The sequence below is a fragment of the Branchiostoma lanceolatum genome, chromosome 7 (genome assembly GCF_035083965.1).
Source record: "Branchiostoma lanceolatum isolate klBraLanc5 chromosome 7, klBraLanc5.hap2, whole genome shotgun sequence".
Classification (NCBI taxonomy): domain Eukaryota; kingdom Metazoa; phylum Chordata; class Leptocardii; order Amphioxiformes; family Branchiostomatidae; genus Branchiostoma; species Branchiostoma lanceolatum.
This window is the reverse complement of record NC_089728.1, coordinates 18,106,743-18,133,921: the sequence shown is the minus strand read 5'-3', so window position 1 is coordinate 18,133,921 and position 27,179 is coordinate 18,106,743. Positions and strand designations below refer to the sequence as shown.

Sequence of the window (27,179 nt, the reverse complement as noted above, 5' to 3'; positions counted from 1 at the left end):
TGTTCAAAACGCACGACGGGGGCGGCCCGACTAGCCCGTGAATATTACAAAAGGGCTGCTGACAAAGACAAGATAATACAATGGAATTAGCCATGAACAGAATTTTAATCTGTAACAATATTCTAAGTACATAAAAGCTATTGACTAAGGACTATACATCACAAAGAGAGTACCATGCGTCAATGATTATTGAACATAACCCCTATAACTATGTCCGCAGGTGTAAAGAGCTTTATATGCGGTAACGGTAATAATGGTAGACTACGTCAACAATAGGCTTAGTAAACAATGGCAGTCACTGGGTACATAACTCTTTGTCAACATCCGTGTCAAAGGACAAGGTCACAGTGTAGGTCACTGGCGCAAGTTAACATGGGTAATAATCAATGCGGAAGTAGACCGTGATCTCTTGTAAACGGTACTGAGATAGTAGAAAGCATGTCATTGGTCATGTATTCGTTTTTAATTGTTTACGTCATCTTCATAGCTTGCGGACTGTGTGAAGTTTCCGGTGAGTGTTATTGGTTGCGTCGATAAGTGTTGTCGTGTATGCTGTAAGGGTGACAGGGAGTGGGGGGTACTCTCGAAGGAGAACTTGAAAAGATCTTTAACTTCCTCAGATAGTAGCACCGGTTTTAGTTGATTGAAGGAGTTCGCTGATTAACCAATCAGAAGAAGGTAACGGTCTCCTCCTACAACCTCTGCTTGGAGAGTAAGGTTTTATTAACATTAGACTAACATTACTATGACACTTTTGACCACTATAGGACTGAGCATGCATTTCTGTGTTGCTGATCGTATTACCAAGCACTGTCTTACTAGGTCGAGGTTTATATTTATACACGTAAATAGATATTCCAAATTCGGGCATACATTTACTTTTCATTGTTTGTCAGTTTGTGGTGCGTCAACTACATGTACAAACTATAAGACAACCACAATTGAGTACATTTAGGTATCAAATATGTATCTAGAGTAATTATTAACTTCTTGTGTGAACACTAGCTGTTCAGTATGCAGTCACACCATCCAACCAGACTGTTTTGTTACAAGACGATGTAACATTGGACTGCTGCTTGTTAGGAATGGGGGTAAGTTGCAACATGTTACCTTTATTTGTTTGTTTGTTTGTTTGTTTGTTTTATTTAGATCTCCATTAGTGATATACAATATGCACTATTCTTCCTGGAGTCCCTACACAAATAAATAAAATGAAACAAAAACCAAACAATTGGTTAACTACGAATTCAACAAAACAAATGTCGTGAAATCAAAAATAAACGAGAGATGAACGAGAGAGGTCAGAGGTCAACATAACTGAAAACATAATCTGGATGTAGTAGACAGAAAACCAAAACAATTACATCGCGAAAACGCTCAAAATCTATCCAAAACATGTCTAGACATATAGCATTTTAGCACATGATTGAACAACAATGGTACAAGTACAAAGTACAAATCTCGAAGGTTTACCAACTATTATATACAATTTATCAACTAAATTTTGTCATCATATGTTGCAAGCATCGTGGATTGCTTCATATTACTATACAATCATTAGATACCCATATCCAACCCACTCATCATCGAAAGTGTGGGACTTTTTATTTTCCACTGCTTTCAAAGAAGAAATCAAACCCCGCATTAGTACCGTAGATATAGAAACTTATTGAAGACTAGCAGTATAGTACGATCTTGTATTACATTTTGCCTTATGTTTTACTTTATGTTAAACTTTGCACTTCGACATTGTTGTCAATGAAAAAGTTTATTGCAAATTCCTGCCAGTAGGCTAATTGCAAGTACATGTACATGTACACGTAACACAAAGGGGACGGACAGATAATGATGAACAATATGCAATTAGCCTACGGGCATGAATTTGCAATAAACTTATAATAATATAGTTTAAAAGCTATTAAGAATCTTGACACAAGCGACATGCATTTTTGCACTGATAACTTTAACTCTTGTCCATTCAGGGTCATACGTTTGTCTGGCAAGCCTTCTACGATAGGGTGCCGTCTGAGCTCATCTTTGAGAGAGGTCCAAACAACGCAAGTTCTGTCGATACCCCCTCCAAGTTCTCTGTTAGATGTAACAGTGGTCTGTCAGACAGTCTATGCTGTAACCTGACCATACACAACGTGATGGCCGAGGACTTGGGACAACCTATCACTTGCTATGGTTACAGGTTTGACCCGTCCGAACCTGGTCAAGAAAAAAGTCCGTCGGTGTATCTGACCAACAGAGGTAACTTCGTAGTGTTTTTTTTTTTCAGATATTCTTGTATCCTTTTCTTTATACTTATCAAGAAACATTTTTTTACTAGAATCACAAAACCCATTGACCATTAAAACTTGGGACTTTTTATCAGCCACTGCCTCCAAAGAAGAAGTCAAACATCCCAGTAATGTTGTATGTAGAAATATTAGTTAGATGCATAGAATAGACACTTGTTACCATTGTTACCATTTCTACTGTTTGTACCGTAAGCATGTAATTAGCCTACGGGCGTGAATTTGCAAATAAATGAAACTTAAATATAAAGTTATTGATACCAGCTCTATACCGTGTCTATGACAAAGTTCAAGGAAATTAGAAAAAAAGAAGGTACAATGAACGAAAGAAAACAGCTTTGCATGCACACTGATGTTTATATAAAGCATCACATTTGTCTTCCTCAACAACTGAGATGGTTGGTATTTCAAAAAACAAAAACAGGACTCAAAACACCGTCGTATTACATTTGTCTACCCTCAGATACAGGTTATAGTAACACACACAGTTTTGGACTTTAGCATATACAAATTGACTTAGAGGTAAAGTTCCTATACCACAACCAGTCAACATCTTCATCAACGTTTCGACTGCTTTCAGTTGCCTTGATCAAGGAAAAACATGCCTTGCTACTCCTTACCGCATGGTGGCGTTGTAACAAGGACAATGCGGTCGCAAACATGACTGTCATTGTGCTGAAAGAACGTACTAACTCGTGAATTACTTACAAACCTGATGAAGTTATTCACGAAGATAGATTTACCATACTGACATCTCTCCCTGCAGTTGAGACGCCGAGAACCGGTCTGAGTGCAAAGATGATCGGCCTGGTGGTTGCAGCAGCAGTGTGCGCCGCGGCCATCGTTGGTGTGGCCGTTTTCAAACTGAAAAAAGGATGCTCGGCACCAGACGTATGTACCTGCACTGCACAATACATTCCATTTAGAAGAATGATAATTATCATCTATAGCTAGTCGTGTTCGGATGACTTTGAGCTACCTTAACGATCACAAACGTTTTTGAAATGGCAATAGTAATGTCAAAAGTTTATTAATCTGTGCAAATCTATTAATCTGTGTAATCTCAAAGTGTACCCTTGGTGCCATCCTATTTAGTTTTTTCGGGGATCCCATACGTATATACGCACTCGCTCCCAAAAGCCCCTGTCACACTAATACTTGAGCGTATATACAAGTCCGCGGGAGTTGCGTATTAACATGTTTTTGGTTTAGGTTACGTTTGCAACCGAATAAGTAATTTCTTTGGTTCGATAAGCAGGCTGCACAACGGTAGGTCAAAGTGAACAACAACTTCTTCCCCTCAAACTTTACTTAAACCAAAGAAATGTTGATGCGCAACTCATACGCACTTGAATACACGCACAAGTGTGACAGGGCCCTAACGGTGAGTCTGGTAGCCGCGGAAAATAAACTGGGATGGCACCGAGGCTATTCAAATCCGTGGTATATAATTCAAATTCGTTTCACATTCCCATGCTGAACTTTCCAGATTAAAGACTTTTTTTTTTGCTTGCTGATCACTAATTAGCAAGCGGAAAGCATTGAGCCAGCGGTCACTACGGAGAATGGTACTCGGGCTAGCTAACAAATCTACTCGTCACCATTCTAAAACATGTACTTGTCGAATATGGACAGACATTAATGAATTTTGAAAGAAGACATTGTATTCTTATCGTATACAACACTACGTGGTACGAATTCAGTTCAGACACTAAAGATAAAGTGTATTTATTTATTTATTCATTTCTATTTCACAGAACCAACCAGTCATACTGCAGGTGATGGATGATTATGACACGGAAGAAGACATGCTGTAATTGGGTCGGGTGGCGTGCGGGTCGTGCGGTGTATTGGCAGATCGTTCAGCTCAGAACCAAGCGGTCCCGGGTTCGAATCCCTCTGACGTCACCGATCCTTGTGCGCTTGGGAAAGGCACTTAACACGACTTTCCCCACCCAGGTGTGCATGGGTACCTGACTTTAGTTGGGGACGGTCGTATTGAGATCACCTGCTGGCGCCGAATGGCAGCCGCCCAGACCTTTGCGACAGTTCCAAAAAATGCACGTGTAGAGCAAATATGTATCTGTTTATTATGACATAATGTGCATTATGTGGTTTTTAAACCTGCACCAATTCAGCACTAGAAAGGCTGACATTGCATGGCCAATTTCTGATCAATAAAAAGATTATTACATTAACGTGCATTATTATGGCAAGGGTGGAGGATCCTATAAAATTTCTGGTCACTTTTCTTCCTACAGATTTATGATACACGGATTTATTAATACATCCTAAAACAGTCACCAGTCACGTCAGACAAATTTATTTTCAGTTTCAGACTTTCAGTACATATATCATGAACAGTCTTTTAGGCCTTCGTACTGTTCCCATTCTACCGAGTCCCACCAGGAGTCGAAACTTATTAGTCTCTACCAGACTTCAGGCATAGGTCGCTTGAAAAATGATACAAATTTATTTAGATTTTTAACTTTATTAGAATTGCAACCGTGCAATACGCGTGAGACACAGGTAGCTATTGATAGTGTCGTGTCCCACACACATAATATACCCATTTTTACACTTGAATGGAGTGAGGAAAGTCGTGTAAAGTGCCTTTTTCCCAAGGCCACAAGATCGGTGGCGTCAGGGAATTCGAACCCGGGACTGCTGGGTTCTGGGTCGTTACGCCACACGACCCCAATAAAAATTGGCCAAATAGCATGCTAGGGGACTTACCCGACATTGAAGTTCGGTTTGCGACCAGCTGAGCTAGTACGTACACCTTTGTTGGAATAATGGGTGGATTAGCACTTTTATACCGTTTGAAGATGGCGACCCCTCACACATCATATTACCTAGGTCGCATTCTGTCCTCGTAGGCTGGCTAATTCCTCTAGCATGTTATATTTCTATTTGGCCGATGTCTACTATTTTTCCAGCGACCTATGAGGCCTGGTAGAGACTAGAAAGTTGTGTGGATAGTTTTGAGCTCTAGTTTTTGCGTCCGACAGATTTAGTATTGCGGAATAGTTTTCCAACGCCAAAGAATGCACACATAAATTGATACATTTTCAGCGCTGTGTTTTGCGATTAAGTGTAATAGTTATGATAAAGTAAGTAACAAATAAATGTATATGTGTATATGAATGAGAACATGTATATTTTGATATGTGAATATCTTTTAATACCAGCATTTTTGCTGAAATAACATTAGATGAATACATTTGATTCTGTGAATCATATCTGTACCGTTGCCTTTTTAATCCACTAATCTTTAGTGCCAATATTAAAAGAAACTGATATGCAAATATGAAGTTGCTGATATTTTGATATTAACATTTTTTGCATTGGCACTCAAATGATTATACAACATTCATTTCGAGACTTATAGTACAGATAATGTAATATGAAATGTTATAAAATACATGACAGGACCTCGCATAAATGTGCTCAGTTGACGCATGACGATTGGCCACGGCTATATCCTATCAAATTAAATGTATTTCAGTATGTCACCGTATGTTGCTAGCATGTTTTACAGCAATGCAATTAATAAATAAAGTGTAGAGCGAGGAACTATCTCAGTTTGAGGTCACTATATGTTAAAGACAACCAAAGCAATATTAGGGCCCAAAATATGGAAATAAGAAAAAAAAACTGAAAAATTAATGTTAGCGATATTCCCTAACACTCTTTAGCACATTAGTGTAAAAACGTCATACTTTGAGCATTTTAAACCCGCGCCAAAACGTGCCGTACGATGATTCCCTCATTTTCGCGTGCCTGCAAAACCCTGGCGACGATTCCCAGTGAGTTCTCACATCACAACGACGCCGTATTTCTTTAATGATGGACGTCGCTATATATTGCGATAGTGTTGTTTGAACTAATGATGAATAGAAATGAGTTAATAAAGTGACTTCCAATATCCAAATTTTGGTCCCTAATATTGTTTGGGTTTCCTTTAAAGGTTCACTGGATTCCTGGCTAGATTCATGTAACAAATTCGGCTGATATCCTTATTACTTGTACAAAGGAAAGGCTACACAATATACGTCAATCAATGGGTTATAAATTCATCAACTATCAATTTACTATCAATTTTCTACCCTGCATTTAGCCCTTAATTTGTACATGAATATGCAATAAAGACTATTATTACCATTAAGTACCAGAAGGGGATTTCGAAGAGCTAAAATATACAATAATATACCCTGTTTCAGAAACAGCAAAGAAACTTGCTGGCCTATCTTCCACTATGCAATAAAAGGTAAACAACATTAAGTACCAGGTACTAGCTATTCTCTAATACCACATACAGGTAGTCCGATGATGCCATAATTAGAAGATTTATGCTAATATTACTTTAGAAAATAATTTTCGACAATGATCATATAAAACGCCAAACATTGTTGCTAAGGCGTAATTAATTTCTTGGAAGCAATATCATGTGAGTTATTGTATAAAAAGGTTTTTCTCAGCGGAAAACAAAATAAGACATTTTCCTGCATAGACGTTCGTTTAGCCAATCTTATCTAACCAAATTGCTATATTTTAGAAAGGAAATACAAGCTATTTGATTCTTAGATGTACATCATTGCTGCTCTTAGTAAATAATAAACATGACTACAGCTCACCCAGGACAAAAGATGTAAAACATGTAGCTGTAGTACCAAGGTCAACCACCAGGGGGCCCAAACTCCTTCACCGTTGGGTCTAAACCACCTACCCACTTACCAAATACCATCGCAATCCACCCAGCGGTTCTTGAGATATATCCCCGTACCTCATCCAGAGTAAGAACTATACCTCCATTTTTTAATGAGGTAACTACCAAGCTGAAGTATCTACACCTTGTTCTCTGCCAGACCTTGCTTTGTCAGCGCCACGTCTTCCCCAGGACTTTCGACACCAAGCTGGGTCGGCCATTTTCTGTAGGGACAAACGGTTATTGGTCACAAATCGTTCCTAACGTTACATGTAGCTAGTAACCACACCAAACCATATGGCATTGTCATTATCTCATTATTCTTATTATATCTTCTTCCATGATGTGTACAGGGATTATACTGTCACAATGTCTTTTGGGTCACAGAAAAGACTATGACATGGGGACATATAAATTAGCACGTACCAAAATAGCAGAACAAAACTCCTAAAACACATGATTTTTGGCGACGCCTCAGGGGCGAGACAACTCCCTAAAATCCAAACGAAAAGAAATTGTTTGTAGCCCTGAAGATCTGAGAATAATCAGATAGAGAAGGTGGCGTCACGTGGTGTAATGGTGAGGTGTTGGGTCTGTGTGAGTGGATCAAATATACCTGTCCGAATATGCAGTTTGTACTGTTCAGAACGAACCTGGTGTGTAACGCCATGATGTGGTTTACCGGCTATGCAATACAAACAAAAAGAAACACACTACTCTCCAAGCAGAGGTCGGTGGGGAAGATTGTAACCTTTTATCACATGCCCCGTATTTATCTGCTCTCCCCACCAACGCAAAAAAACAGGGCACATGATAAAAAGGTCACAATCTTCCCAACCAACCTCTGCTAGGAGAGTAACACAAACGTACCTTCCAAAATGCTCTCCCTCCTCCAGCGTTTCCGGCAGGGGAACCCCGAGCGTCTCGGGGAGAAGCAGCGCAATGGCCCCAGCCGTGACGGACAGGACGCCGAAGATGAGGTAGGGTAGAGGGCCCCATGCGGTGTCGGAGAGGAGAACGAAGGGAGATATCACCCCACCGACACGGGCCCACATGGAGGAAGTACCGACACCGACGTTCCTGGGCAGAGAAAAAAGAACACAGTCCCGTTTCAGATTAAAACAAAATGTTAACGATCCCAACAATTCGTACTCGAAGGTTCTGGGTTCGAACCCCTAGTAGGTTTTGATGTTGTGCTCTTGGGAAATGCGCATTACGCATTAATTCATACCTCGGGGGGAAAAGTTGGGACGTCCTCTGAGATGGAACGAAGATCTAGACGTTCCGTTTGACAGAAGAGCCATAACAATAAAGATAATAAAAGTAGGGGTCCATTCCTGTATGAATGGGTCAAATCTATTAGTCTTACGCTACGGTCACATTTGCACCGGTGCCCGTATAGGGGGTGTAAACCAGGCCGGGCCCTGGAGCCACAAATTTGTCCCGGTGAACTACTGCATACGAGGGGGAGGGGAAACACTCGATGTTCTCACGATTAGCTTACGGCGTTTATTTGTTACCGGGTCCCGAGTTGATTTTAACTCCGAGTTTTAACACAAATCCCGTGGCCCGGCCGTGACCAAACAAAGCCCAGACGCCACAGGGTGTCCCAGGGGGGCACACTCAACCCGTGAGCTACCCGTGGGCCCTTTTTCCAATTATGACCGTAGCATTACGCAGCTTGTAATTACTGTACAAGAATTGTATAATACGCATTAGACAATGTCCTTTTCTTACGCCACTTTTTCCTTTTTGCTGTTTCTCAACCAAAAATCCACCCCAAAACCAACTTCAGCAGCCCCATTCCTGATGATGACAAAACCAAGTGCATGTACTTCTTACCTGACTACAGTCGGGTACATCTCGGCCGTCCAGAAGTAAATGATGTTGAAGTTCGCCGTCACTGCGAACTTACCAATCATCGCAAGCGTAATGGAGAGTGGGTTGAGATCTGAAATGCAGACGTATGAAAGTAAGTGTAACATCCTGGAAACAAAACCTAGTGCCAAATTTTCTATTTCCATTTGGGAAACCGATGAAAGATACTTTGGGGAACTTTTAAAGCTCATTGAGATAGCCTATTTTGCACAAACAACAGATAGACCAATATCACCAATTGTTAACCACATCAATAGCAAGACCAAACGCTAAAATTCCTCATGCATTTTCAGTCACGCATTCCATAGAATGTGTAATAACTTTATGTGTCATCATTACCTTCACCAAGAAAGTAAATATGTTTCCGTGGGGAGGGGGGCGGATTGTTCGTGAACAGTATAACTCGAGAATTCGTGGATGGATCTTTATGATATTTGGTCTGTTAGTATAAGGGTTGGCAATTTGGCAATCTTCGTTCGCAAAGCCAAGTCGAGAGAAAGACGGGTTGCCAATGGAAGAAACACTTGGATTTTGGACCTCCGGCGGGTTTCCACGGTAATGCAAGGGGACTTCCGGTTTTGATATCTCGTGTTCTTGACATCCTACGGTCATGTTTGAGATGTAGATAGTTTTTCTTTATTTGTAGCGAGGTGATGATTAAGGAAAAGTACGATATACTTACGTTCTGCAACATAAGGAGGTGCGAGATACGGTGTGAACAGACAGGCTATTCCTCCAAGCACGAGTGCTGCAGAGTGTGGATACCGCCTAGGGACAGAAAACATGATCATGTCAGCTCAGCAGCGTAGCAGCATTACAAAGTCACTCATTCAAGTGTGTTAAACAAACGGTACGTGCTCTTGAATACAGTACATAATTCTATGCTTCTGTAACTCGTAACTGCCATCATTACTTTTGTGAAACGGAGATATTAGTATCATAATCAGGTGCTGTACTCGTGGTTTGCTGTACTACTATTTGTTTGTCGTGGTGGGCGTCCGCTAGGATGTAAGGCGGAAATAAGAAAGGCACTTTCCTCACTCGACACATGTGTAAAAATGGGTACATGACTTTGGTTGGGGAGATAAAAGGTGGTGGTAGCTAGGTTTGACTTGAGCAAGATGGCCCAGAACAGAGCAGAATGGCGGAGATTGGTAGCGAGATGCAAAAGACGAAACCTTGACGCAGGCCACTCAAATGATGAGGAGACCTAATCAAGTAACAAGTAAAGTAGGTAGCTAGGAGCCGGTATATAGCAATTGGGCTCCGTCTTCCAATACTGTGCCCTAGACACAGTGGATAACAACCCACTACCACTACGGCCTCAAAAAGGCTACTACCTTTACCACTTGCTACTCATAAAACACTTCAAACAATACCTTCCGAAGTAGTCAGTAGCATAGATAGATCCTAACAAAGCCGGTATCTCCACTAGTCCCGCCAAGGCGAAGTTAATGTAGTCGTTCCCACCCAGGGATGAGGTATTCAGTCCAAGTCCGTAGTACACCATAGTTATAACCAGCCTGCAATTAGGAAGAAAAGTGGCTTAAAAGGCATCGAATAGCAAGATCTCATCCTCTCATTAGCCAATCACGTTGCCTCTTGACCATGGGTTGCAATGTGATTGGCTGGTAACTTTCCCTCCAGCTACAAAAGGGGGAGTATCTGATTGGCTGATGGCTTAAACACACCAAGGAGGACGGAACGCAGGCCTGTACGCCAGGGTCGTTGCTTGACATATACAAGCGATAGGCCCAGCATTAGATGGTACAATTTACGCTCTATACGTATACCTTTTATATTTTTACCTGCAAATCTTTTCAGCGACACAAGATGTTTGTATTTACACGCTGTACATAGGTTAAGCAGTAGATAGTGATACATTGAAAGCTGGGAATTAAAACGCATTGATATTACATTATACAATAATGGCACTAACCAGTTGAAGAATATGATGATGGACCTCTTCCTCATGTTAGGCGTGCGCACAAGATCCAAAACTGTGTATTTTCGAGTGTCCAGCTACAAATATATGAAACAAGTGCAAGTTAAGCAACCATATTTACATACAGTGCAGTACCGGCAACCTTTCTCCGTTTTTATTTGTTATTGACAAACAACCATGCAAATTTGTGACGACAGAATAAAGGCAAACTGTGACCTGCCTAAAAGGAGCCCAACGCAATTTCAGAGCGTAAAAAAACGAAATTCGAAATATTTTGGATATGGCAATCTTAATAAACATTAACTTGCCTAAATTTGCAAATTTTTATCATGGTTTCATACTTTCGACGTTTAAAAGAGTACGGAAATATGCCGCACGAGAAGTCATTTATATATTGGGACCACTAAAAAATCAGTTCTCACCTCACGACAACATTGCATCTTTCCTCCATTAAGGTCGATATGTAATTGGGTAGTGTTATTCAAACTTTCTATGTAAAGAAAGGACTGGAAATTTGAATTAAAAAAATCCGACTTCCAACGTTGCGGAATAGCTTTGAGCTCCTTCAATTCAGTGCTTTTGTGGCTGCAATGGCATGCTATTGATTTTGTGATTCTAATGTGAACTTCTTATTGAAATAAACCATTCATTCATTCATTCATTTATTAACCTGGGGTTCTGCTTTCTTGGCAGTGAAGACTGAATCGGGAACCACCACACCGTTGACCTTGGCCGCCTCCCTGATGATACGTTCGACCTCCTTGTCGCGACCTTGGGACTGCAGCCATCTTGGAGACTCAATCATGTACCTGGCAGGCATTAAAGTACATGTAAGTCATCAGGTGTGTGAAATGAGATCGTCCAAGGTCAAGACCAAGGCCAAGGTTTAAAGGCCTCTCTCTCTCTTTTAATCATCTCCGGAGCTCCATGAAAAATGTGGTTACCATAACGGGACTCAAATGAATGTAACATGAGTAGTTTATGGCATGTGGAACATTATGGATACCAATTATGCAAATAGATTCCTATTTTGCATGATTAATGCAAAGTGCCATAAGTCTTCTAAGTGGTAAATGATTGGACTGCCAACATTCTGACCTGTTTTATAGTTAAAGGTATACATGACCAAGCATAGATTGTGTAAATGTGGAAGTCATTTGCATAATCATAATGTTTCATGGAGATATGTGAATTCAAAGTATCAGATTTGAGGACTAATGTGTCCAAAAATTCGTGTGCTTTTCCCGAGAAGCTTCGTAGAGTGGAATGTACTTTCAGGAAGGTGTCTTCAGATAGTTTACACTCTTTGGGCTTCCATGTATATGATAGAAATATAGCCTGACTAAATCGCGCTCCTAGCGGCCGGCCTGATATGTACAGTTGCCGCCCCTAAGAATTAACCCCAGCCAACGAGAGATTATGTAAACACAGACTGGTAGAAATGCGGCTTTTGTACGACTTGACCTTCTTCTAAGTCCCAAAACAGTGTAGTCTCTAAAGGCCTATATAGAGGGGCAGCATGCCAAGCCTAGACCTGGCACAGGCTAATAGAAATATGGATCCTGTATGTCCTTCTTTTTTAAGTCTTAAACACTGTCGTCTCTAAGGGCCTACATCGAGGCAACATGCCAAGCCTAGACCTGGCACAGACTAGGAAATATGGCTCCGGTATGTCCTTCTTTTTTAAGCCTTAAACATTGTAGTCTCTAAGGGCCTACAACGAGGCAGAATGCCAAGCTTAGAACTAAGTGAGAATCCACAAGTCATTAATGCTAAAAATAACGACCAAGGCCTTCCACGCTGACGTCTTGCACGTCTTAACACATTGCAATTACAATGCCGGTGTAACAGTGCAAAATAGACCGCTGACTAGACGATACCCGGGTATGATCTGGTTAGAGTGTCATTTGGGCTGTAACACCGGTATTCAAGTACCGTTGGCATCGTGAGCTGGGCGCAATCGGTAGGGTGTTTCACCCAGAACCGAGAGGTCTCGGGTTCGAAACAAATGCTATGCCCCGATGTTGCGCCCTTGTGAAAGACACTTTACACTACTTTTCTCACTCCACCCAGGTGTGAATGGGTACCTGACTTCGGTTGGGGAAGGTCGTATTGAGGTCACCTGGTGGCGCCGAATGACATCCCCCCAGACCCTTGCAACAGTTCCACAGAGTGCAAGTGTGGAACAAATATGTATCTGTTGTGTATTATGTGATTGTTGACCCTGCACCAATTCAGCACTGGCTGCCATTGCACGGGTAATTACTGACCAATTGATAAACCATTATTATTCCTTACCACCACAGCGGCAGCATGGGGACGTTGATGAGGGAGATGGTCAGTTGAAGGTGCCTCCAGCTTCGCAGCAGGTAGGCCAGGAGCGCCATGATGATCAAACCGAAAGCGAAGGAGATTTGACACCATGTTGCCACCAGCGTTCTCTTCTCTGTTCCAACCATCTCTGTCACTGCATGAAGCAGAAATGAAATAATATTTTTCATAAGTCAAGACGAAGTTTGAGGCACTATACATATATTTTCTTTCGTTATTCAATAGCTTTGTGCTTTTGCATGTGACCATACCGTAAAAAGAGACAATGTAGCCTTGTTTTCGTGCAAGATCACGCACGTTCTCACTCAGCTGTGCTCTCGCGAGAGCACTTGTTTCAAAATGGCGACCGTAAATTGAAAATTGACTATTGACGTAATTACCTGCTACGAATGCAGGAAGAAAGGATCCCAGGCAGGCTGCCCCAACGATCAGACGGAAGATGATGAAGCTCGTCAGGTTTGGCGCAAAGGCGGCGGCAACGCCGAATATGATCTGCAGAATAAGGCACGGAAGCATGGTCTTCTTCCTCCCGATTCTGAGAAGTGCAAAGATGGACAAATGACATGAAATATAAATTCTGTTTAGATAAGACATGCATCCTAAGACACTTATCTTTAATCATAGCACACATGGGAATCAGACGTTTAGATTTTTTTCTTTACAATAAAAAATCACAAAAAAAACTGAAATAGAAATGCGGGATTACAGAAGTCTTTGATCCACTACTGCATGATCGATTGATTGATTGATTGATTGATTGATTGACACTTTACTCACATGTCTGAGAGTTGACCGAAGCCCACAGAGCCCAGAAGGACACCCAGCATGTACAGCGCCTGCGCGATGTTACTCATTGCCTTGTTCTCACAGACAAGGTTAAACTGAAAGAGACATCAACAACGTTGAAGGTCAGACAACTGTGTTATCGTTAATAAGTACACATATTTCGTCACATTTTAGTTCACTCAGAACAATTACAGCCCCCCTCTCACTGGACCCGCGGCACGCTAGCGGCGTCGTTTCGTCCTAGATTGAATCTGAGTTAGCCTTAAAAACGGGAATACCATGCAAAACGTACAAGTATGACTAAAAAGATATCACACAAAGCGTAAAAAGATTCGTATTCTATCGATGAAATTCGTTTGGCAGGGTGCCAAATCACTCGGCCGCAGTGAGAGGGGGGCTTAAGTATTTTACAAGGGGCGTATCGGGAAGAATTGCATTGTGTAATAAAGTAATTGGACAGGGGAAAGAAATTTGATGCAAAATGGGTACGAAATTGCTAAGAAAAAAGTTTCCCTTGTGAAGTAGTAAGTAGTGCTAGTAGGCACATTCTATACATATACAATCCTCCAAAACATTTCGTTGTCCATTATTTTCAACGATAGACCGTTTCCTAAACAATTCCATGTTCCTGTGAGAATTGTGTACACCGTTCTGACAAGTACATGTTGTCGCCTTTTCATACAAGAATGTGGACCTGAAATAGTCTGACTAAATTGGCGACCCGCTTATCGACTCTCAAAGCGTGCATACACATTACAATATCATATAATATCCCGGACAGTGCAGTTTTTCGTTACACAGCTTGATTAAAGGCAACCAAAGCAATATTAGGGCCCAAAAATGGAAATTAAAAAAATGCTGAAATCTTTATGGTAGTGGCATTTACTAACATTGTTAAGCACATGTGTGTACTAACTTCATACTTTTTAAAACTGTGCATAATTGTGCCGTACGATGATCCCCTTAGTTTTACGAGCCTACAAAAACTCCGGCCACGATTTTCAGTTAGTTCTCGATCACATCAGAACATCGTCGTATTTTTGCATCATGGATGTTGCTATATTATATTGTGATAGTGTTGTTTGAACTAATCATGTGTAGAAATTGACTTTCAAAATCCGATTTTCGGGCCCTAATATTGCTTGGGTTTCCTTTAAGAGCTTAACTGGTTAGTCTCTCAACACGTGCTAACCATTTCAAGGCCGGAGAAGGTGGCATATGGCAAACAACACTTGACACTTGTCCCATGCCTGCTGGCGTGCCAAAACTAAGAGTTCGACCTTCAAACGACAACATCCATTTGTGTTTTGACTCTGAGCAGATGTTTGTAATCACGTTTAAGTAAATAGGGGAAAGGGGAGCGGTGTCGAGTGATGAACTTGATACGCATCAACAGGAACTGTGATCTTGACCTTGAACCCGGGGAGTTTCATTTTTACAGGTTAAGTTTAAGGAAGAATTACTATATGCTGACTCCACATATCAGATTTCATGAAATGTGCATTTTCGCTATTGTACTCAAACAATGATAATTAACCAATCCATCCTCCAGGTTCATTCACTAATCTATTCATTCATTCATTCATTCATCCATTTAACCATTTATCCACCTCACAACTTAAACAACTCTTCACCCACTGCACGTGATAAAGAAAACATGGCGTTGTATGTTTTGTGTACGTTAAATGCGTATCATAGCTAGTCATTTGAAGAATGGTGATTTGTGTATAGTTCTGTAAGCCTCCTCGCAGACTTCGCATATTCGCGATTGGGGCCTGGTTCTCTAAATGCAGGGCGGGGGATAGTTTCAAGGCACTCCTGAAAGTCTGTGAAGGAAGCTAATTTGTACAGCGAGCCATGTAAGAATAAAAGTCATGACATCAGATAAACTCCATACATCTGTTGGAAAACATTATACAGTATAGCAATAAGAAATACCTCGCAGAAGAAGGTTTGAAAGCTAGAAACGTTACCACAATCACGTAATGCTCAGAGTTTGTTTTTCCATGTCATGTTGGTTACCCCCCCCCCCCCCTTTCACTGGACCCGCGGCACGCTGGCGGCGTCTCTGCGTCCAATCGAATTGACAAAGCACTAAACGAATTTCATGGACGAAAAAAAAATACTCTTTTTAAGCTTGGTGTGTTTTGTTGTCTTTTTGGTCATACTCGTACGTTTTGAATGATATTCCCATTATCAAAGTCAAGGGTAACACAACTCCAGTTTAGGACGCAGTGACGCCGCCAGCGTGCCGCGGGTCCAGTGAGAGGGGGGCTTTAGTTAACATTCGTTCGCAGCGGGGTCATTCCGTAGTTCACAACAATAATGGCCTCTGTCCATATCGTACACCCCACTCATATGTCACACGTACCGTCCCCTCCTAAAGGAGGGGGCTTGAGTTGTCTAGGGTGGCATTTAAGTCACGAACAAATGGTAACATGACCCTTGAGTTCATCTCATTCAAGCGCTCCGGCTGATAAGGGATAGCCGGGAGTCCAGCCTTCTTAGGCTTTGGCCCGCTCCCAAAGATATCCGATAGCCGGCTAGCGGATCTTTGGGAACGGGCCAAAGCCTAAGAAGGCTGGACTCCAGGCTAGATGAGGGATAAACCGTTGGGTAAACTCACGACTGTTTTTATCTTTCGTTTTTCAGGGACTACTTTCTTAATCTTTCTTAGAAAACATAGCTATGAGCTGTAGAAATAATGCACTATTTGTAGAAAGATATACCAGGAAATGCTACTGATGGGAGCTCTTGTTACGGAAAATGCTGTCTTTAATTTCAACTACTAGTAATTAAATTGGCGAATAACCATTGATAGGTTTAATCATATGCACGCGTCATCATCAGACTACTACATGTAGTACCGGTTCAAAGAAAAACTGATTTATTGTTGTTATTATAATCATAGTTTGACAGGTTTAATCATATGCAGGCGTCACCGTCAGACTACTAGCGCTGGTCCAAAGTTATTAGTCTTGTAAAGAAAAAAAACAGCAAAATTCAAAATTCATACATTCGAAGCACAAAATACGACTCTTGCGTTTTCTCAGTTTCTGTTCCAACCATCTCTGTCACTGCTCAAAGCAATGTTTTTATTGCTGTTATTATGATTATAGTTTGACAGGTTTTAATTACATGCAGGCGTCACCGTCAGACTACTAGCAATGGTCCAAGTTAACATTATTGTAGTCTTACAAAACACAATACCATTCAAAATAATTCAGACTTTTGCAGCTCAAAATCTTGTGATCTCCTTTCTGTTGCAAATTTAAATAATTAGGCAGGTTTTCTTCTTTTTTTTGTAAACCGTCAGACTACTATAACTGTTCCAAAGTTACCACGTTGTAGTCTTGTAAATAAACAAAAACAACAACACCATCCAAAATACTTTTTCAAACGTTCGAAGTAGAAAAAAACACACTCTCACCTCAGTGAAAATGCTCTCGTGGTATTGACTCCGATCGTACCACCATCCCTGGTCACATTTCTCAACGCTCCGTCCCCCAGTTTCATTCGTGTTGGCAAAATACGGGCAGCTGAGATTTCCAAGACTGTAGATTCCCACATCGCTGTACCGTGTACACTTACTAAACACCCAGTCGTCCACATCTTCGTCGTACACAAACGGGATTGAGTAGTTCAAAGCACAGGCGTCCTTGGGTTCGAATCCTGCTTCCTTCAACCCGGGTAAAACGCAGTGATGGTCCACCTTAGCAGCCAGAAAAGACATCGCTAGCATATGAAACGCAACAGGCATCTGCATAACGAATAACAGGGCGAATTTGATCTTTTGATACTTGCCGAAGGAGCCCAAGTATTCTAAAGCTGCTTCGTAGTCCACCATCTTGACTCTGGTGTTGTTAAGTTGGAGCTATTACAAGAATCGCGAGAGTTTTTGTACGGTGTTGTCAACAATCCCGGCTGTCAAGAAGTTGGCATCTGGAAAATGAGGGCGTTTACGTTTGGGGATGAATCGTTTGTAGTCCAGCCCAAACTCGCAAGGGGGTGTGCTGGTTATTTAGTTTATTCATTACTTCACCATACGATGGCACACGGTCTCAATTGATAAATAGCTTCACATAAAGAATTTAACTTTCAGATTACTGACGAAATTGCTAGTATCGTAACTACTGCCTTTCATACAGTGGCCTTTGCCCTTATTGTACACTCCCCGCATATGGTAAACGTACCGTCTCCTCCTAAAGGGGGGTGTTGTCCTCCAGATTGATCCGGTCATTCAAGTCAAGGCTCAAGCTGATACGGGACGATCCGCTTGATAAACTTTTGGTTGCTGCTGTCTTTCGTTTTCAGCAACTAGGTTTTGATTCTTTAGTCCTTGAACTTGAGAAAGAAGTGCCACTACAGAAAACCATGTTCTATTTACATATTGATGTACTGTAAATGCATTGAAGTTAGCGTAGTTTTTATTTCGCGGTAGGGAGAAAATGGAGTGTTCGCAGTGGTTTTAAGTTCGCGTTTGAAATAATGGTAGCGCTACAGTCATAGATTTTTTTTATTTATTCGTATATGTTTATGGAGTATAAGGCAGAAAGCGATAGCTTATATGAAGCCTTCTACTCAACACATACAACAAAGAGACATAATGACATGCATAAATACAAAATGGATAAAAGAAAATTAACAATAGACAGTACAAGTTGGTATCAATCGCTAAATGAATCTTCCAGTACAATGGATGTAAGTATGAACTCTGTCGAATATATTACAGTTTTGTAAGTATGAGAGTGAAGTGGAACCGCGTAACAGAATAGAACATAGTGAGCTGTCGTTAAGTTGTTGAAGGTCAGATATGTTGGAGAGAGATGATAACATGGTACTTCTTTGGGTGGTATAAAGTTTACAGTGTAGGAGATAATGTTCAGTTGTTTCACTATAATGGCCACATTTACATGTAGGACAATCTATACAATGGTGTAGAAATAGGTGGTGGTTTAACTGACTGAAATTTAAACGAAGCCTTGTAAGATGAACTGCATAATGTCTTTGGCCGTGAGAGAAGTGAGGGTGTTTGATCGGTCTATTGAAATGTGAGTCCAGTTCCTTTTTATAGATGTTGATCGTAAGCGATGCTTGGACATTAGAGGGCAGTTCATTCCACAAGTGAATAGTTGAGGGCAAGAAAGATTTTTTACACTTTTCAGTTTTACAAACAATGGAGGTGAAATTCTGGTTGGCACGGAGATTGTATGGGACAATGTCACAAACACGTGGTGGGATGAGGTCTTGAAGGTATTGTGGTACGAAACCATTCAATATCTTCCAAAAGTGGATCAGCTTATGTTTTTGTTATTCTCCAAGCAGAGGTTTTGGTCGGGGGGTAGTAGTGGCCGGGTTTTTTTAACATTACCTCCCGTAACGGGAGGCAATGTTAAAAAAACCCGGCCTCTACAACCCCCCGACCAAAACCTCTGCTTGGAGAATATGTTTTTGTCTCCTGATAGCCAGTGTGTCCCATCCAACCTCGGCTAACAGAGACTCGTGTTTAGTGCCTCTCATGGCTCCAGTACAAACCCGTGCCGCAGATATTTGAACAGATTCAAGTAAATCTGAGTCTTTGCCGAGGAGGCTACACCAAACAACATCTGCATATTCGATTAATGGCCGAATCATACTTAAATACAAGGTTTCCAGAGTTCCCCGGGGAACAAAATGTTGTATCCTTTTCAAAAGGTTTATACGTTTCATTGCCTTGGATATTAATTCGGATACATGGTATGACCAAGACAAATCACGTTTTAAATGTAGTCCCAAGTGCTTATGACAATCAGCTTCCTTCAGTTCAACTCCCTTGAACACTAACGGTGGGTGATGGACCTTGATCTTTTTCATAGAAAATGTCATTAGTACGGTTTTGAGGGGGTTAAAAGTTACCAACCACTGGTCTGACCAGTCACCCACCAATTTAAGATCGTGGTTCAATCTATTTGCTGAGACAAGACGATCCAAAACTATTTCCATCAGCGACGTGTCGTCAGCAAAAAGATTGGCTTCAGTTAGCAGATTGTCCACCAGATCATTAATAAAAACTAGAAAAAGAAGTGGCCCTAGGAGTGACCCCTGTGGGACACCTGCATCAATAGGTAACCAGCTGGAACATGACCCATTGATGACGACACGCTGCTTTCGATTCGTAAGGTACGACTCAATCCATTCCAGAAGTGATCCGGATACTCCCAGTTGACGCAACTTGAAAATAAGCCCAGCATGCCATACTTTATCAAAAGCTTTGGATATATCCAAGAAAACGGCACGGACTTCTAGACCTTGGTCTACTGCTTTGTGTAGCTTGTGAACAAGGTGCGTCAATGAATTAACAGTTGAATCACCGGGAGTGAAACCAGAATTTCGATCGGTAAGCAGGTTGTTGCCATGTAAATAGGTAGATAATGGAACATAAACTATACGTTCGAACACTTTAGAGACAGCGCATAAAAGTGAAATAGGCCTGTAGTTTTCCTTCGCCTGCTTATCGCCTTTCTTATACACAGGGACGACATTAGAAAGTTTCCAAATAGACGGGAAACAGGCGTATTTCAATGAAACATTAAACAAGTGTGACAGTGGTTCTGATACTGAAAGCGCAATACTCTTCAAGAGTCTATTACTCAGGCCATCAGGACCAGTAGCCTTATTAATGTTAAGGTCTGATATTACTTTGTACACATCTGCGGGACAACAAGTAATTGAGTTGATAGATAAGTCTGTTCTGAGTACAAAGTTGGGAAAAGAGGCGCCTTCGGTATTAAGGTTTGTTTGAGCTGCAAAGTAGCTATTAAGAATATCGGCTTTAGCCTTGTCTTCCGATATAACAGTGCCATTTTCAAGTAGAGAAGGTAAAACACGATCGGTCTTACCAAGGAAGATTTCCTTGGAGACGGACCACCATTTTTTGGGGTTCAGAGTTGGATTGGCAAGGTCGAGACAAAGGCTATCCCGATGATTTCTCTTTGCTTGTCTAATCAAATCTGTGCACTGATTGCGGACTTGTTTATAGGCGCAAAACAAATTTGGAATATAAGTTCTTTTGTGTTTTCTGTACAGTCGCCTCTTTTTCCTAAGCAAGCACCTGATCTCACATGTCATCCAGGGCTTGTCTCTAGGACGAATGGTGACTACTTTACTAGGAATGACCAGCTTTATGACATTAGTGAGAGTTGCCATGTCATAGATGGGCAAAAGGTTCGCGGTGGTTTAACATTTCTGCATTTCCAGTATTAAGAAATGCTGGAGCTAATAGCTACTTGTTGTATAGAAACAATGCGCTATTTATATTATGATATAATAGGAAATGCCACGAGCTGGGATCTCTTGTTACGGAACATGCTGTCTTCATATGTGATCCTTGTCGGTGGTTGGTTCTGTCAAAGCTTGACGACATCATAATCGTACAACTAGCCTGAAGGACTGAAGCTCAGCCTGATAATGTTAGCTTTGGCCCGCTATCCAAGATCCGCTAGCCGCCAACAACTACAAGGCTAGCGGATCTTGAGGATCATATATTAGGAAATGCTAGAGCTGGGATCTCTTGATACGGAAAATGCTGTCTTCATGGGACGGCGGTTGATTCAGTCACAGCAAGCCTGAGAATTCTACGACATCAGAATCGTACAACGGTCTATGACAACAGATCCTTTGCGCGATGCGAGACGATACCCCCTTTTGGCCGGGGAAGGCCTAGTAGGGGATAGAGTTGGCACCGTCTCTCTTGGCAGCCGATCTTCAATATCTATCGCGCTGTAGCGCAAGAGATAATTAGGGGCCCGTGTACTATCTTCGGTGGCGGGGCAAGTTGCTTCCCCTGCCGAAGGATGAGTGACTGTAGCGCGGTGGTCTTGTACCCAGGCTAATGACGAATGTGAACGAGCAGCAGTGTATATGTAGTCTCCTTCGCAGGCCTTTTAGGGGGCGGCGGCGTTTATTATTTCTGATTCGCGATTTTCAAGCAATCGGGGCCAGGTTCTTTTGCTGGAGAGGCATAGGGCGGCAAAAACGACCTCCTCAGCAAAAGAACCTGGCCCCGATAGATTAAAAATCGCAAATCAGCCGGCGCCGCCTCAGAAGGAAGGCCAGTGTATTTCTAATTGCGACGGAACCTCTGTTTGGGCACTGTGACGAGTTTCCAAGCTAATTTTCCATATCTATGATGTCATTGAGTACCGGTAGAAGTGAGTTTTTCAGTGGACTTCAATATAATGTTGCTAAAGAGTTGGTTCTAAGTTGGTTCAGTCCTTGTGGCGATACACAACAACACGGGACCCGGTAGCGAGCAAGTTGTTTCAATTCAGTGCGTTGAGTACTAGTACCCAAGAGCGTGCGTTACCGGTGGGGAAACACACCCGTCCTGTGTTTACACACAAGTGTGTGACAGTCAACACAACAACACCATGCCATATCGGGGGAAGCCCACTGAAAGAATTTCGATGGAGCTCGAAGGAGGGCCCAGTAGCAGATTTTCCTTCGTGACTGACATCCTGATAGAAACCGGATACATCGTTGATAGCAGCCTGGTGGAAATCGGCCTGTCAGTCTTGTACACATGTGACGGGAGCGACGATAGTGTGTGTACTCACCGAGGACATGCGAGAGAAACACCGGCGGAAGGCTCGCAAGAGACCGAGGAACTATTCACATGTGGACGGCGTGTCAACTGAGCACAGGTAGAACCAACGATAGTTTCTAGAGGCCCAAGTTACACACGCGTTCTTGAGTCGACAATGCAGGTTTGCTATTTTAGTTTGACGATTACGGGGTCTTTTTATGAATATGAATTGGTATTGTTTTTTTTATTTGAGTTGAATGTGCTGAATGTGTGATAGTTGTGTGCCGATTTGTTAAAAATAGAGAGAACGCTAGCGACCGCAAAAAACACCCCTCCTTATAAAATGGTATGGCGACCTTGTGACGTCAAAATTCAAGATGGCGGCCACCACATATGTCAATGGATCCAACAAAGGTTTTGCTACGCAAACCTGTAATCAAGTAACGTTTTCTAGTAGGAAAACTCCACTTGAGCAGCCCAAAGATCCTAGCTCACTGCAAACAACCCCGAGTCGACTCCGAAAGCTACTGTGCCAGTCGGCAGTGTGGGCTATCAGAGCCGGGACTAGAGTCAGCTGCATGCGCAGAGGCAAAACAACAACACATCCTGGAGTCAGGCCAAGATTAACGATGAGCAAAAACTCCGCTTTTCTTTTTAAGATTTGTCCTCGAATCCCCGAGTTCGATATCCCTGTGCGACACATTTTGCCTAGCCTCTACCAGGCTCCGCGGGATGGCTGGAAAAATAGTAGAAATTGGCCTAATAGAGTGAATAGTGTGCCAAGGGAGTTAGCTACGGAGAGAGGGTCCAATATACCATCCATCGAAATGGAACCTTACTGTATGGCGGACCTACCTTGTATAGCGAAGTACCGCGGCTGATTTCTACTATTTTCCCAACGATAGGACGGAGCCTGGCAGAGGCTACATTTTGCCAGGCTCACATGGTCGGTGTGGGAACCAAGGAAACACAAGAGGCGAGTAGAAAAAGTCTCCTGGCTCCCGGAAAGGATCGAACCCGGGTCCGCCAGTCCACAGGCCGCACGCCTTAACCACTACGCTAAAAGGTCTAGACAAGTTAGACTGGTCAGTTGGAGGCGCTTTAATCCCACTGTTATAAAAGCAATGCGATCGTTGTGACCGGAGAGTGAACACATGCAGATAGAGTATAGCCATGAAGGAGAAAGGATGAACAGAGGAACAATCAAATCACTATCATATCAAATATGTTATACGTGTCATACCAAGGAGGTTTTATATAAAACCTCCTTGGTCATACCAAGTGAAAAGCTTTGATACAAAAACTGCCAGTGGATGGACACGTCTGTGTCACCAAGCTGTGCATTCTGTGAAATCGGGATGGGCACTGTGCGCACGATACGATATGGAAAGACAGAAGACGTTACAAGTGGTGACACCGTGAAAGGAAGAAACGTATGAAATATACTGCATGTCAGAGACGTAAGGAGCCTCGCGTATCGCCACGCTCGTAGGAATGATTGAAGTTCTCCCAGAGACCGCTAGGTGTCGCTCAACTGCCACTATGCCTCCAAGTAGTGCACGCATGTTGTCAGATGTTGTCAATAATGCAGTTTGAGTCATGTATCTGGACACTTCTGCTGTTGGTGATCACCCAAGATGGAGAGACAGACCATTTCAGTATTTACACTGGTGTTTTGCAAGTAGATCCTCTGACCCCGTTTCTTTTTATCATGACGTTTTGCGGTTTAGACTATGTATTGCGGACAGCTATCACACACAATTGCGGTCTCATCCTTCATGGCAGATGTTACAGTGACCTACTTCCATTGGAAAGTATGTTAGAATACATTAAAGCAATGCTTCATCAAAGTGCTAACCCAAATTTCAATCTCAATAATTCTGCTGCTCCTGAAAGTCAGAAGGGTCTGTTTTATAAAGATGGAAAGAAAATAGGCACTTGCCGAGCTCAAACTCCCAGAAAAGCCGAAAGTAGAGCAAAACTCCTACCTTTCACCCCATTTGTCTTCCGTATACATCCGCTCAGGGCCAAAAGGACCCAACAACTCACCCATGTCCTTCCGCCAACCAAACTGCTGAACTGAACAAATGTTGACCAAAATGGGAGAGCTTAGACCATACCTGTGCTGTCTAACCAAAAAGGCTCCAGATTGGGCCAGAATTTTCTAGGAAAAGAAGGATTTTCAAGAGTTAAAGTCGTCGCAGCAGGCGTTACCCGACGGAGACCCTTTCTGATCTCGATTTCGAGGACGATATCGCTCTTCCTGAGGACTCAATACAATTTGAACAAGACATTCTCTACAGGGTCTTAATATTATGTATAACAGAATACTGGAGACTAAACTATCATAAGTGAACGCTCCAACTTAATTAAGAGAATGCCTACGTATGTATGTGGTCCGCAAATCCATCATAAGCAATTAACGTTACCTGTGTAGCCTTTTACTTTAGATTTTTATTTTTTATTTTATTGGAATTGCAACAGTGGAACACAGGCAACCTATTTTATTGGAACTGCAACACGTGGGACACAGGCAGCTAAATATACAACTTGGGTGGAGTGAGGAAAGGCGTGTAAAGTGCCTCTCCCCACGGGCACAACATCGGTGACGTCAGGGGATTCGAACCCGGGACCGCTGGGTTCAAGGCCGAAAACCCTGGCGTTACGCCACACGACGCCGCTTTAGATGACACGTGACAGAGTGATTACGGTACAGTCATACACAAATGTCGAGCGCTTCATATTTTTTTTTGCTGTTCTCAATTTATACAGTTTTACTACTGAGCTAATATAGTAGTGCTCTTACAGCCACATGGATGTCCACATGGAAACGTATGCTGAAGTTTGCTGAGAAGATGATAGGTGGCGTTATTGTATGATTTTGAGTCCAGCTGTGTTTCAAAACCACCACTATGTCATCATGTGTAACATAGCCTGGTATAAAGATATAAGATACCTATCAAAGCCATCTCAATCATTAAAGTTAATCTTTAAGCAGAGAGAACTTTATTGCATTCACGACAATTGTACACGATACAAAGTATGGCAACAATTCTTAAACATAATACAAAATAGTAGAAGTATAGAATGAAACTTAACATCCTAATTACTAATACAATACAATAAGGGCTAGCATACGTTTTATGATATAGTGTTACAATCGAGTGGGGCTAATCATTAGTTTCGGTATTTTTTTTTTCTAATGATAAAGCAGTCGTTTGAAAATCTACCTATTTTTGCATTGTGGGGATTGTTGCATTTAGATATGTACTGAAAACAGTCTGTAGCATTGAGAATCTTAGAACTTGTTGTACTTGATTTGAGAAATGTGAATAACTTATTACGTAAAACAAAGGAAGCAGTCGGGCTTGTGTGTATTTTGCTGCGTATTTTGCTACGTCTTACTGTACTTGCGCACTTTCTCCCGAGTATTCACCCAGCCATTATTTTGTCTTACATCTGCTTGGAGATTACGTGACTAGTGTGCTGTTTTAGTCTACTGTCAAACTACACCAAGCATCTCACCAACACAAGTGTAGTCTAGCTCTTTAAAGGCAACCAAAGCAATATTAGGGTAGGGCCCAAAAAAACGGAAATAAATGCTGAAATCTGTGGTAGTGGCAATTACTAAACATTGTTTAGCACATTTGCGTAATAACTTCATACTATGAGCATTTTGAAACCGCACAATATCGTGCCGTACGATGATCCCCTTAGTTGCGCGAGCCTTCAAAAACTCCAGCCTTTTCAGTGAGTTCTCACATCACAACAACGTCATTATTTTGCATCATGGACGTTGCTATACATTGTGCTAGCGTTGTTTTAACTAATCATGTATATGTTGACTTTCAATATCTGATTTTCGGGCCCTAATATTGCTTGGGTTGTTTTTAAGGGACGATGCATTAGAGATTTTTGTTCTTTGTTTCGGGCTTTGTTCTTCCTTGTTGCAACAAAGCAAAAGCAGACACGTGTTCCTCACGATATGTCAGTATGGTTAGCCAGCTGGGTTCCACCTGCCAAACACACAGGCCGGTAGTTACTATAGGTGGTGTTCAGAGGTACTTCCGACTTGTAACAGCCGTGGCGAGGGTCGATATGCGATGGAATGAAATCGTAGCTTTCGTACAAAAAAAATAAAATCAAGTAGGCTGTGACAAAACAAACGAGTTTAAGTTTTCTCTTGAGATCGTGTGGCTACCCCCCCCCCCCCCACGTCTTACATACACACACACAGACACACAGACACATACACACACGCACACACAAGACACAGTCACACAAACACACACAAACACAGTCACACAAACACACATACATACACAGACACACACATACATACACAAACACACACACACACACACACACACACACACGCACACACACACACCGTCTGCCCGGTTTCCCTATATAGGTCAACTAGAGGGCACAGTTTGGAACAGGTGAAATACGATACTTTCACATGTACAGGTATGTATACCCTAGGAGGTTCTCGGTACACCACAATACAATATACACAGTCCGTGGCAGGAAATATAGGGTTACATGGCAGCCTACTATGTGTACATTTGGTATAGGGTATCATGTTTGAACAATTACAACAAGAGAACATGTTTTTTTAGATCTTTCCGCAAGTGCGTTCAAGGATCCGGTTGGACCGGAGGTGGA

General features: G+C 41.9%; 1 protein-coding gene and 1 long non-coding RNA gene across 2 annotated transcripts; one reads left to right on the top strand and one right to left on the bottom strand.

Moving 5' to 3' along the window:
- Positions 1-351: 351 nt before the first annotated feature.
- On the top strand, positions 352-2,247 carry LOC136438546 (uncharacterized). Its single transcript, XR_010756450.1, has 3 exons — positions 352-511; positions 1,006-1,091; positions 1,983-2,247. It is a non-coding gene; the product is annotated as an uncharacterized lncRNA (long non-coding RNA).
- A 4,792-nt stretch (positions 2,248-7,039) lies between these two features.
- Positions 7,040-17,902, bottom strand: LOC136438011 (organic cation transporter protein-like). Its single transcript, XM_066432636.1, has 11 exons — positions 17,379-17,902; positions 13,940-14,043; positions 13,543-13,697; positions 13,130-13,298; positions 11,502-11,640; positions 10,826-10,908; positions 10,266-10,409; positions 9,569-9,654; positions 8,851-8,959; positions 7,879-8,088; positions 7,040-7,232 (listed from the first exon to the last, which is right to left on the bottom strand). The coding sequence occupies exons 1-11, from the start codon at positions 17,793-17,795 to the stop codon at positions 7,148-7,150; spliced, it is 1,701 nt and encodes a 566-aa protein (XP_066288733.1). The 5' UTR covers positions 17,796-17,902; the 3' UTR covers positions 7,040-7,147.
- Between the last annotated feature and the right edge of the window lie 9,277 nt (positions 17,903-27,179).